General features: G+C 43.2%; 1 protein-coding gene across 2 annotated transcripts in view; it reads left to right on the top strand.

Moving 5' to 3' along the window:
- col4a4 (collagen, type IV, alpha 4) overlaps window positions 1-13,924 on the top strand; it is a 170,289-nt gene that overhangs the window by 134,242 nt on the left and 22,123 nt on the right. For both annotated transcript variants that reach the window (XM_071356391.1, XM_071356390.1), the window contains exons 33-40: window positions 4,815-4,993; window positions 5,093-5,156; window positions 5,337-5,411; window positions 6,161-6,268; window positions 6,452-6,559; window positions 6,676-6,747; window positions 6,895-7,023; window positions 7,560-7,667. In XM_071356391.1, the coding sequence (XP_071212492.1) occupies window positions 4,815-4,993; window positions 5,093-5,156; window positions 5,337-5,411; window positions 6,161-6,268; window positions 6,452-6,559; window positions 6,676-6,747; window positions 6,895-7,023; window positions 7,560-7,667 (843 nt within the window). The remainder of the gene's footprint in view (window positions 1-4,814; window positions 4,994-5,092; window positions 5,157-5,336; window positions 5,412-6,160; window positions 6,269-6,451; window positions 6,560-6,675; window positions 6,748-6,894; window positions 7,024-7,559; window positions 7,668-13,924) is intronic.

Below are 13,924 nucleotides of genomic sequence, written 5' to 3'. Positions count from 1 at the left end.
GTGATATATATATATATATATATATATACAGAACCAGTCAAAAGTTTGGACACACCTACTCATTCCAGGGTTTTTCTTTATTTTTACTATTTTCGACATTGTAAAATAATAGTGAAAACATCAACACTATGAAATAACACATATGGAATCATGTAGTAACCAAAAAAGTATTAAACAAATCAAAATATATTTTCTTCTATTAGCCATGCTTTGCCTTGATGACAGCTTTGCACACTCTTGGCATTCTCTCAACCAGCTTCATGAGGTAGTCACCTGGAAAGCATTTCAATTAACAGGTGTGCCTTGTTAAAAGTTAATTTGTGGAATTTCTTTCCTTCTTGATGCATTTGAGCCAGTCATTTGTGTTGTGACAAGGTAGGGGTGGTATACAGAAGATAACGCTATTTGGTAAAAGACCAAGTCCATATTCTTGCAAGAACAGCTCAAATAAGAAAATAAATTACTTTAAGACATGAAGGTCAGTCAATACGGAAAATGTCTTTACTTTGAAAGTTGAAAGTTTCTTCATGTGCAGTCGCAAAAACCATCAAGCGCTATGATGAAACTGGCTCTCATGAGGACCACCACAGGAAAGGAAGACCCAGAGTTACCTGCAGAGTATAATTTCATTAGAGTTACCAGCCTCAGAAATTGCAGCCTAAATAAATGCTTTATACATCTCAACATCAACTGTTCAGAGGAGACTGTGTGAATCAGGCCTCGATGGTCGAATTACTGCAAAGAAACCACTACTAAAGGACACCAATAATAATAAGACTTGCTTGGGCCAAGAAACACGATCAATGGACATTACACCTGTGGAATTCTGTCCTTTGGTCTAATGCAGGTATTCCCAAACTGGGGGTATGCACAATGCCGTCGGGGGTACACCAAATAAAAATGTGATTCACATACAAATTTAAAAAATTATAAAAAACTTCATTTTCAAACAGTAATTTATATTTTCCAATGGGGCAATACATTTGGGTGAGGTTTTTTCTCCCCTGAGTAGCCTCGTTTCACTGCCTAAAATTAAACCATCTAGTGTTCAGTTAAATAACAACACAATGTCAAATACCGGTAGCCTAGTCAAATAATTAACATCCAATCACATTAACCGTTACTCTCTCACGGCAATTCCACTAACGTTCTGCATGTAGCCAAACGTAGCTGCTGCTCTTTCCGTTTGCTCAAAAATGTATAAATGGTTTAAAAAGTAAGGCCTTCGTCCGTAGAGACACATACCAGCTCTGCTAGTAGTACTGCTACTACCAGCAGTACTACACCTGCACCTGTCGACGACACAAGTTGTTCTGCTTCCACGAGCATATTCAATACTAGCATCAGTAATTCTACATTTGTTGTTAGCCCAGCTAGCATGGACACTGACAGTTGTGAATCTGATGCAGCCGAAAAGCTACTGCCCTCTCACCCGGGAAAGCACTGAATAACAGACAGGGACGTTGGACCATCGAAGAGGCGCAAATATGATGAGAACTACGAAAACAACATTGATTTGGAGTTCACTTATATTGGGAGTAGTGCATTTCCTCAGGTACAGTGTGTTATATCTGCAAAAGTACTATCTCATAACTCAATGAAACATTCACTCTTGCGCAGACATTTAGAAACAAAACATGCCAATTGGAAAAATAAGACATAGGAGTTTTTTGAGTGAGAATTAAGATGACTTTCGAGTAGCAATACATGTATAAAAGCAACAGATACCATTAATAAGAAGGGGCTAGAAGCCTCTTATATGGTGAGCTACCGAGTGGCTAGGACAGGCAAGCCCCATACTATATGATGACAAGTTCTCACGCGACTGGCATACCTGGGTGGGCAAGGTAGGCCACAGGTCTTTACATCATTGTATGATTTGTTGTGTGCAATTGAACTCAAGCTTACGGACAATGTCAAATGTGATATAGCGAAGCACCTGAGTGAGTTGGGTGCGCAATTACGCAAATACTTTCCCGAAACGGATGACACAAACAACTGGATTTGTTATCCCTTTCATGCCCTGCCTCCAGTCCACTTACCGATATCTGAACAAGAGAGCCTCATCGAAATTGCAATAAGCGGTTCTGTGAAGATTTTATTTGATATTATTTATTATTTATTATTATTATTTGTGCCCTGGTCCTGTAAGAGGTCTGTCACTTCCCACGAGCCGGGTTGTGACAAAAACTCACACTCATTCTTATGTTTAATAAATGTATCGTATATTGCGTGTGTGTGGCAGGCTTACAATGATGAAAAAAAAAAAAACATTTCAGAGTGCGCTGACCCTGGTGCTAGAGGGGGTACGCAGCTGGAGGTTGAATGTTTGAAGGGGTACGGGACTATAAACAGTTTGGAACCACTGGTCAAATTTGACATTTTTGGTTCCAAACACCGTGTCTTTGAAGACACAGAGTAGGTGAACGGATGATCTCCGCATGTGTGGTTCCCACCGTGAAGTATGGAGGAGGAGGTGCTTTGCTCGTGACACTGTCTGTGATTTATTTAGAATACAAGGCACACCTAAAACTTCTTAGGGCTAGCAGGACACCTGTCGACAACTTCCGGTGAAATTCTTGTTATTCTAACTGCACTGTCCGATTTACAATAGGCTTTACAGCGAAAGCATGCCATGCAATTGTTTGAGGACGGCGCCCCACATCATCATATTTATCCATCAGCACAGGTTTCATAAATTCACAAATAGCGATTGAATATTCACTTACTTTTTGTCATTTTGTTAGATAAAATCCTTCGTTATATCCCAAAAAGTCAGTTTAGTTGGCGCCATCAATTTGAGTAATCCACTCGTTCAACATGCAGAGAAAGGAATCCAAAAAGCTACCGCTAAACGTTTCTATTTAATCCTCAGATACCCTAAAATGTAACTAAATTTCATACAGAAAGAAGTATGTTCAATTGGAAAGCGATATTAGCAGGTGTGCGTCCTCTTCGTCGCACGCGCATACACTAATTTCCAAGTCTGTATCCCAGTACTAAATCTCATTATTCTTCCTTGTTTTGGAAGAAACAAGCCTGAAACCTTGAACTACGATCTAGTGGAAGCCATAGCATTTGCAATCTGGGAGCTGGATTTGGATATGCACCTATACTTTCCATTGTAAGAGCATGGGCTCTCAAAAAATATATAGATATATTTTAACATTTATACAAACTTCAGAGTGTCTTTAAAATGGTACCAATCATATGCATATCCTGGCTTCAGGGCCTGAGCAACAGGGAACGTCAGTCAGACAGGAAGTGGAGAAAAATAGATCCTAGCCTGAAGAAGTTTTAACCAGCACGGCAATACGCCATCCCATCTGGTTTACACTTTTATAAAAACATATTTTACCTTTATTTATCTAGGCAAGTAAATTAAGAACAAATTCTTATTGTCAATGGAACAGTGGGTTAACTGCCATGTTCAGGTGCAGAACATTTGACTAAGAAGGAGAGTGATGGAGTGCTGCATTAGATGACCTGGCTTCCACATTCACCCGGCCTCAACCCAATTGAGATGGTTTGGGATGAGTTGGACCGCACAGTGAAGGAAATGCAGCCAGCAAGTGCTCAGCATATGTGGGATCTCCTTCAAGACTGTTGGAAAAGCATTCCAGGTGAAGCTAGTTGAGAGAATGCAAAGAGTGTGCAAAGCTGTCATCAAGGCAAAGAGTGGCTACTTTGAAGAATCTCAAATATAAAATATATTTTGATTTGTTTAACCTTTTTTTGGTTACTACATAATTCTATATGTGTCATTTCATAGTTTTGATTTCTTCACTATTATTCTACAATGTAGAGAAAAAAAAAGTGTATCCAAACTTTTGACTGTGCATTTTTCCCAATACCTTTGGTCCCCTAAAATGGGGGGACTACATACAAAAAGTGCTGTAATTTCTAAACGGCTCACCTGATATGGATGAAATAACCCATAAATGAAAGCTGACAGTCTGCAATTTAACCACATAGTCATTGTAACCTTTCAATTCAAAAAGTGCTGGAGTACAGAGCCAAAACAACCAAAAATGTGTCGCTGTCCCAATTCTATCTTAGAGATCTACGGACAGTTCCTTGGAATTCATAGTATAGTTTAAGTAGACATATGTGTTTCTTTCTAAATCATGTCCAAACAATTGAATTGGCTACAGGTGGATTCCAATAATGTTGTACTGACTGACATCTCAAAGCGTTGTGAATACTTATATAAATGAGATATTTCTGTATTTCGTATTCACTGCATTTGCATACATTTCTTAAAACATGTTTTCACTTTGTCATTATGGGGTATTGTCTGTAGATGGGTGAGAGAAAAACATCTATTTAATCCACTTTGAATTCAGCCTGTTACACAGCAAAATGTAGAGTCAAAGGGATGTATGGATACTTTCTGAAGGCACTGTAGTTATGCTTTCTGAATTTACATTTAACTGAGGGTCAAGAGCAGCAGATGTAGTATCCAGAGCAAGTGTCGAGTGGTGACATCACCCTGCCTGAGACTTGAAGTGGTGTCGCCCCTTGCTCAATCAAGATCATGGTTTTGGTAGAGCGATTGGTTACACTGCTTTGTGAGTGTTGTAAAGAAGGTCAGGGGTTCATGCCCAGGCAGGACAGAGAAGGGACCTACTCTGTTACACAAGCCATATAGGTCGAAACATTAGGTATTTGCACTGGCTAATGTTTGGAATATAATAAGCGTGTTGCATACAGATCCGCTGGTTAAATTTTTTAAAAACATTTTTGTATTTGTCTGGCAACAAGCATAATTGCAAGTGTGACTGCAGTCTTGTTTATTGTAAACCCCATCCCAGGTGACAAGGGTCCTGCGGGAGGCAGGGGTCAACCAGGGTACCCAGGGCTTTTGGGGGGGCCTGGCATAGAGGCGTCTCAAGGACCACCTGGTACACCTGGACACTCAGGTGAACCTGGACTACCTGGCCTGCCTGGCCAGAGGGGTATCATAGGTTTCCCTGGAGAGATTGGTGATCAGGTATGGATGTTAAGAGTACCTACTGTAACTGGTCTGATTATAGACATGGGTCAAATACATGCAAAATACTAAACACTGTTTTTGTTGGTGTCTCTTTAGGGTGAATCTGGGTGTACTGGATCTCCTGGCACACCTGGCTTCCCAGGGTACAGTGGTCTTAAAGGTACTTCCAATTGACAAATAGACACAATTTATACAGTATTTTCTCTTCTCATTGTGATGTTGTGCATATCACCAGGGAAAAGCTGCAGGGACTATGACTGATTTGTTAGGCAGAGGTCATAATTGTTTTGTGTAATTCATGCTTCGCGATAATGAGATCTGAGAGTTGATTGGTTTACAGGTGAACAGGGCGACTCCATTGGCATCCCTGGACCGGCTGGTGATAGAGGAGCTACAGGAGACACTGGAGCATTTGGTAAGAGGATAGGAGATGATACAGCACATATTTAAAAGAGAAGTTCAGGATTTTACAACTTTATGTTAGTTGGTTCCTCACCCTGAAAATAGTCCATGGGCCAGGAGAAACTGTAAACCATGTTTCATTTCTCTTAACAGTCACTTCAAACTTCTGCTAACTTTAGCCACCACTAGCTAAAAATCTATGGGTGTGATAGGGGCATGCAGACAAAAAGAGCTTCTTCCCTTGAAGAAGCTATTAAGGGATTTGCCACAATAGATCAGATGGGTCTTAGTAACCATCTCCTGGAGACAGCTGATAACTCCAACACTGGCTCTTCACCAATGATGATACTTGAAGGTAATTGTCCACATCTCTCCTCTAAGTGGCATTATCAATATAGCTACCTCACGGAAGATGTGTAAAGAACTGAGTTAAAATAGTATCTTTCAAATATTTGGGCTGTGATTGATTTAACTTGTTTGGCACTATGGAACTAATGGAATAGTACCAAAAGTGCTAACCCTCCGATCTGGTAAATTATACCTGCCAATCTGGTAAATTCAGGCTAACTCAATCAAATGCTCAAAGTATTTGAAAGAAAAATCATATTTGAGCGCAGGCCTGTTATAAACTTACCACACAATAGCTGATGTGTGCCCTGATCAAGCTAGGGGAAATAGGGAAGCTATAGGTGCGCTAGTAACAGTGTATGATGTCTGTGAAAAACCTGTACAGTAAAACTTGCCCCCCTCACCCTCCCTCAGCCCCACCGGGTGACCAAGGTGATGTAGGTGAACCAGGATTTTCAGGAGCTCCAGGACCTAAAGGGTTAACTGGTCCGCAAGGATCCATCGGACCTCCAGGGCCTGCTGGTGAGGACTTTAACCTTCAAGACGCTTAATTGCACACTACCCCAAACAATGCCTAATCAACGGGCTTTGCAAAGGCTTTGCTCATCTTTGTTTGTTAGTGGTGTTGATGATCTCACCAGTGTGCCTTGATTGGTTTGAGCTCTGCTCTCCTCCTTACCCCTCTCTCCTCTCTCTGCTGGGAAGGTGTGATCGGACCCCCAGGCCCGAGTGGTAAACCTGGGGCTGATGGTCTCCCAGGGACCCCTGGACAAACTGGGCCCAAGGGAGATCAAGGACCCCTTGGACTCAAAGGTGGGGACATGCTCAAGACCAGACTAGAAACCAAGGACATTATTTTACATCAAATGTTTCTATCAATTTGAGATTCTGGCATCGACATACTTTCATTTCCTTATTTTGCCTCCCAGGTCCACCTGGACCACTGGGTTTGCATGGACTGGACGGACTGAAGGGTGTGAAGGGCGAGGTTGGGGCCAGAGGTTAGTAAAATGCACAATGCAGCAATATCAAGATAATCTCTCTGAAATTCTGGAAAATATACAGTTCTCAATTTAATGTTTGTGTATGTTGGGGAGGTGAGTCATGGAGAGGCAAAGACATTTTGTTTGTGTGAATGTGTTTCCCAGGCCCAGGTGTGCCCGGTCCCTCTGGTGTTCCAGGCTGTAAAGGAGAGAAAGGTTCCAGAGGGTGTCAAGGGCCTCAGGGGCCCTCTCAGCCAGGACCTCTGGGCCCCAAGGGCCAGTCTGGACTAACAGGTACTGTATAACCTCAGTGATTCCAACCCCAGAGATACCAACCCCAGAGATATGGACTGTATCAAACCACAGGCCACATTTAAATGTTTTTTCTTACGCGCAACTTTGCTCGTAAATTGTGCATACATGGAATGATTTAGGACTTGACATTAACTTATTTCGATGTTGCATTAAAATGCATGACTTATAAATGAAACATGCTCATGTGATATTTATATAACTATAATGTTTATAGACATTTGATAAATTGTTTTTCATCACATTTTGGGAACTCGTGGCTTGTTTTAGACATTTGGTCAAGGCAAATCTTACGAATGAGGCCCATTCACTTTTAATGCAAAAACAGTGTCTCAGAAAGCTTGAATAAAACCCTCCCATGGAGCAGTTGACATACAAGCAGTGCATAATGACAGGTCTTGCTGTTACATTACACATGATATTATTGTCCTGTACTCGTTATATACTGTAAGTTGTGTTTTTCAAAAAGGAGTGGGGTTCAGTAAAATGCTGTCACCAGGAATGTCCTCTCTTTATAGGAAGCCCAGGAGACACAGGTGCCTCCGGTCTACCAGGCATGGACTGTAAGGAGTCCATGCCCGGCCACTGTGGGGAGTCAGGCTTCCCCGGACGCGACGGACCACCAGGTCAGAATCACAGTTGTCGACGCCTTTAATGACCGGTCTGTATGGGAGTAGGGTGAAGTTTAGTCTGGCTAACACCTAACTCCTCCTGACTTCAGAGTCTGGAAAGGCTCTTTTGATGTTGTCGGCACGATGCGTTGATAACGAAGGGGGCTGTGCTTTTTTACTGATTGGTTCTCCTCTGTGTCTTTCTCACTCAAACACCCACATGGACAACCACACGCAGTCCCCGAGTGCAGCACATTTCCAATACTACTGTTTGTATTTGAGAGAACCAATCGAAGCACAACCCATTTCTGCACGAATACTGCATTTACAATGGACTCCTGTCCAGACCAGTGTGTCACAGCTCTCCCTCGGCTGTGTACCACGTGAGTCGCGTCAGCCAGGCTAGGTGAAGTTGCCCCTAGAAGCTGATCTTCGGTCAGTTTTGCATTTTCCCCACTAATGTTTAAGGTTAGGATTAGGGTGATCCTAGACCTGTACCTAGGGGAAACTTCACTCTGGTGCCTCTGTGTGCCCATTAGGAATAAGGTCCGAAGGGGTGTGGTATATGGCCAATATACCACGGCTAGGGGCTGTTCTTAGGCACAACACGAAGAGGAGTTAAATTCAATTTATACTATTTCATCCTTCCACCAGAGGAAATAGTCCGGACAAAAATCGAGTTGCATCCTTGCTATGAAATCAAATAATCTTGCCAGCTAGCTATCGACAGAAAACAAAATCAAATCAAATTCTGCTGCAGAAATTAAAGCAAAATAGCTGCATTTACATTTGTTTTAGCTGTTTTCTATTGACATTTATCTGGAAATACTGTATCCATAATAATGCATGTGATCTCCTGCATAGAGAGTGAATGGTGTCCTGATGAGACAGCAACTGTCTTGAGCCAGCCAGGCAAACTAATGCGTCAGCATAATTGCAACAATAGGGGTTTGTACAAACCTTTCTGTCTGTCTCTATAATCTCAACAAAATGTGTAAATTACATTTTCGAGATTTTTGTGGAGGTCGGAGAGGCAGACAGCAAGGTTTGTACAAACCCCTGTTGTTGCAAACCTTAATGCTAGGCTAGAAGCAAGGGGAAATATACTGAGGTGGTATTTCTCTCTGTAATAAAGCCCTTTTGTGGGGAAAAACAAATTCTGATTGGCTGGGCCTTGCTCCTCTGTGGGTGGGCCTAACTCCCAAGTGGGTGGGCCTATGCCCTCCCAGGCCCACCCATTGCTGCTCCCATTGCCCAGTTATGTGAAATACATAGATTAGGGCCTAATGAATTTAATTCAATTGACTGATTTCCTTCTATGAACTGTAACTCAGTAAAACCTTTGAAATTGTGGCATGATGCGTTTATACACTGCTCAAAAAAATAAAGGGAACACTAAAATAACACATCCTAGATCTGAATGAATGAAACATTCTTATTAAATACTTTTTTCTTTACATAGTTGAATGTGCTGACTACAAAATCACACAAAAATTATCAATGGAAATCAAATTTATCAACCCATGGAGGTCTGGATTTGGAGTCACACTCAAAATTAAAGTGGAAAACCACACTACAGGCTGATCCAACTTTGATGTAATGTCCTTAAAACAAGTCAAAATGAGGCTCAGTAGTGTGTGTGGCCTCCACGTGCCTGTATGACCTCCCTACAACGCCTGGGCATGCTCCTGATGAGGTGGCGGATGGTCTCCTGAGGGATCTCCTCCCAGACCTGGACTAAAGCATCCGCCAACTCCTGGACAGTCTGTGGTGCAACGTGGCGTTGGTGGATGGAGCGAGACATGTTGTCCCAGATGTGCTCAATTGGATTCAGGTCTGGGGAACGGGCGGGCCAGTCCATAGCATCAATGCCTTCCTCTTGCAGGAACTGCTGACACACTCCAGCCAGATGAGGTCGAGCATTGTCTTGCATTAAAAAGAACCCAGGGCCAACCGCACCAGCATATGGTCTCACAAGGGGTCTGAGGATCTCATCTCGGTACCTAATGGCAGTCAGGCTACCTCTGGCGAGCACATGGAGGGCTGTGCGGCCCCCCAAAGAAATGCCACCCACACCATGACTGACCCACCGCCAAACCGGTCATGCTGGAGGATGTTGCAGGCAGCAGAATGTTCTCCACGGCGTCTCCAGACTCTGTCACGCCTGTCACATGTGCGTGTGAACCTGCTTTCATCTGTGAAGAGCACAGGGCGCCAGTGGCGAATTTGCCAATCTTGGTGTTCTCTGGCAAATGCCAAACGTCCTGCACGGTGTTGGGCTGTAAGCACAACCCCCACCTGTGGACGTCGGGCCCTCATACCACCCTCATGGAGTCTGTTTCTGACCGTTTGAGCAGACACATGCACATTTGTGGCCTGCTGGAGGTCATTTTGCAGGGCTCTGGCAGTGCTCCTCCTAATCCTCCTTGCACAAAGGCGGAGGTAGCGGTCCTGCTGCTGGGTTGTTGCCCTCCTACGGCCTCCTCCACGTCTCCTGATGTACTGGCCTGTCTCCTGGTAGCGCCTCCATGCTCTGGACACTACGCTGACAGACACAGCAAACCTTCTTGCCACAGCTCGCATTGATGTGCCATCCTGGATGAGCTGCACTACCTGAGCCACTTGTGTGGGTTGTCTCATGCTACCACTAGAGTGAAAGCACCGCCAGCATTCAAAAGTGACCAAAACATCAGCCAGGAAGCATAGGAACTGAGAAGTGGTCTGTGGTCACCACCTGCAGAACCACTCCTTTATTGGGGGTGTCTTGCTAATTGCCTATAACTTCCACCTTTTGTCTATTCCATTTGCACAACAGCATGTGAAATTTATTGTCAATCAGTGTTGCTTCCAAAGTGGACAGTTTGATTTCACAAAAGTGTGATTGACTTGGAGTTACATTGTGTTGTTTAAGTGTTCCCTTTATTTTTTTGAGCAGTGTTTATAAAACATTTTTTAGTTAAATATCTCATTTACATGTATTCACACCCCTGAGTCCTTACAGTTTTAAGTCATCTTGGAAAGGAAGGGAATACCTAGTCAGTTGCACAACTGAATGCATTCAACCGAAATGTGTCTTCCACATTTAACCCAATCAGAGAGGTGTGGGGGGCTGCCTTAACTGACGTATGTCTGTTTCAGCTTTTAAACAAATTAAAACAGGCTGTAACACAACAAAATGTGGAATAAGTCAAGGGGTATGATTACTACATGAAGGCTCTGTATATGCGTATGATCAAAATCAACACAGGTAGTCTATTGTTTTCAAATATATAGCCTATTTCAATCAAATCAATCAATCTAATGTATTTATTAAGCCCTTTGTACATCAGCCAATGTCACAAAGTGCTATACAGAAACCCAGCCTAAAACCCCAAACAGCAAGCAATGCAGATGTAGAAGCACGGTGGCTAGGAAAAACTCCCTAGAAAGGCAGGAACCTAGGACGAAACCTAGAGAGGAACCAGGCTCTGAGGGGTGGCCAGTCCATTTCTGGCTGTGCCGGGTTGAGGTTATAACAGTACGTGGCCAATATGTTCAAACGTTCATAGATGACCAGCAGGGTCAAATAATAAGAATCACAGTGGTTGTAGAGGGTGCAATAGGTCAGCACCTCAGGAGTAAATGTCAGTTGGCTTTTCATAGCCGAGCATTCAGAGTTAGCGACAGCAGGTGCGGTAGAGAAAGTCGAAAACAGCAGGTTCGGGACAAGGTACTTTAGCACGTCCAGTGAACAGGTCAGGGTTCCATAGCTGCAGGCAGAACAGTTGAAACTGGAGCAGCAGCACAACCAGGTGGACTGGGGACAGCAAGGAGTCATCAGGCCTGGAGCCAGTGGGTTTGGCGACGAGTATGAAGCGAGGGCCAATTTCTGCTTGAAAAAGCTAGCCTTGGCTTTTCTAACTGCCTGTGTATATTGGTTTCTAGCTTCCCTGAAAAGTTGCATATCACGGGGGCTGTTCGATGCTAATGCAGAACGCCATAGGATGTTTTTGTGTTGGTTAAGGGCAGTCATGTCTGGAGAGAACCAAGGGCTATATCTGTTCCTGGTTCTAAATTTCTGGAATGGGGCATGCTTATTTAAGATGGTGAGGAAGGCATTTAAAAAAAAATAACCAGGCATCCTCTACTGACGGGATGAGATCAATAGCCTTCCAGGATACCCCGGCCACGTCGATTAGAAAGGCCTGCTCGCTGAAGTGTTTCAGGGAGCGTTTGACAGTGATGAGTGGAGGTCGTTTGACCGCTGACCCATTACGGATGCAGGCAATGAGGCAGTGATCGCTGAGATCTTGGTTGAAAACAGCAGAGGTGTATTTAGAGGGCAAGTTGGTTAGGATGATATCTATGAGGGTGCCCGTGTTTACGGCTTTGGGGTGGTACCTGGTAGGTTTATTGATAATTTGTGTGAGATTGAGGGCATCAAGCTTAGATTGTAGGATGGCTGGGGTGTTAAGCATGTTCCAGTTTAGGTCGCCTAGCAGCACGAGCTCTGAAGATAGATGGGGGGCAATCAGTTCACATATGGTGTCCAGAGCCCAGCTGGGGGCAGAGGTAGGTCTATAGCAGGCGGCAACGGTGAAAGACTTGTTTTTAGAGAGGTGGATTTTTAAAAGTATTGTTTGGGTACAGACTTGGATAGTAGGACAGAACTCTGCAGGCTATCTTTGCAGTAGATTGCAACACCGCCCCCTTTGGCCGTTATATCTTGTCTGAAAATGTTGTAGTTAGGGATGAAAATGTCAGAATTTTTGGTGGTCTTCCTAAGCCAGGATTCAGACACGGCTAGAACATCCGGGTTGGCAGAGTGTGCTAAAGCAGTGAATAAAACAAACTTAGGGAGGAGGCTTCTAATGTTAACATGCATGAAACCAAGGCTATTACGGTTACAGAAGTCATCAAAAGAGAGCGCCTGGGGAATAGGAGTGGAGATAGGCACTGCAGGGCCTGGATTCACCTCTACATCACCAGAGGAACAGAGGAGGAGTAGGATAAGGGTACGGCTAAAAGCTATGAGAATTGGTCGTCTAGAACGTCTGGAACAGAGAGTAAAAGGAGGTTTCTGGGGGCGATAAAATAGCTTCAAGGTATAATGTAAAGACAGGTAGGATGTGAATACAGTGGAGGTAAACCTAGGTATTGAGTGATGATGAGAGAGATATTGCCTCTAGAAACATCATTGAAACCAGGTGATGTCATCGCATTTGTGGGTGGTGGAACTGAAAGGTTGGATAAGGTATAGTGAGCAGGGCTAGAGGCTCTACAATGAAATAAGCCAATAAACACTAAACAGAACAGCAATGGACAAGGCATATTGACATTAAGGAGAGGCATGCTTAGTCGAGTGATCATTAGGGTCCAGTGAGTAGAGGTTGGTTGGGGTTCACGGCGATTCAGACAGCTAGCCGGGCCATCGGTAGCAAGCTAGCATAGGTTGGAGGTCTGTTTTTAGCCACTGGCTAACTGGCTAGCTTCTGGCTAGCTTCTATTGTGGATTTCAGATTTGAGGTAAATAATACTTTCTTTTTTTTTAATTGGTAAGGCGGGTTGCAGGAGAGTGTTTTGAAGTTGAGTTTTTGGAAAATAAAATATATAAAAGATATGCGAAGAAAGGTGTAAATATATATATATATATACGGGACACGACAAGACGAGGACAAAGGACGTCTGACTGCTATGCCATCTTGGGAATTCATTAATGGCTAGCTTGGTCCACAACATTATGTTATTATATTTTTCAATCTTGAAATACAAGGGCAAATGCTAATAAATAGTGACTGAAATTTCGCGCTATGTGATATTCACTTCCGAACGTGGAGACTTGGAGAGCGCTCAAAGGGTTGTAGAACGCACCTCTGAATAACGAGCCGTGGTTTTGGCTTAACTGCATTGGGAAAAAATAAACTAAGATTTAATGTGGCCTTTTTCTACAGAAACAGATCATGCCTTTCTCTAAGCAGTAGGACGCAGATTATACAGTCAACCTTTTCATCTGTTCTTGATTATTGTGATATTATTTAGCAAAGTGTAACTACTCTTAAACCTTTGGATGCAATCTACCATAGTGCCCTTCGTTTTGTTACAGGTGACAGTTTTGATAGTCATCACTGCATCCTGTATCAAAAGGTTGTCTGGACTATGCTAAAGATCTGTAGAGCTCTACTTTACTGCCTATCTGTTTACAAGGCCCTACTTCATAAACTTCTGTCTTATCTAACTTTGCCGTTGAAGTATAGACACCTATGTTGCCTAACCCGTTCAGAGGATTGGTTAAC

Source organism: Salvelinus alpinus, chromosome 21, assembly GCF_045679555.1.
Source record: "Salvelinus alpinus chromosome 21, SLU_Salpinus.1, whole genome shotgun sequence".
Taxonomy (NCBI): Eukaryota; Metazoa; Chordata; class Actinopteri; order Salmoniformes; family Salmonidae; genus Salvelinus; species Salvelinus alpinus.
Note: the sequence above shows the minus strand (reverse complement) of the source record. Positions and strands in the feature narration are given on the sequence as shown.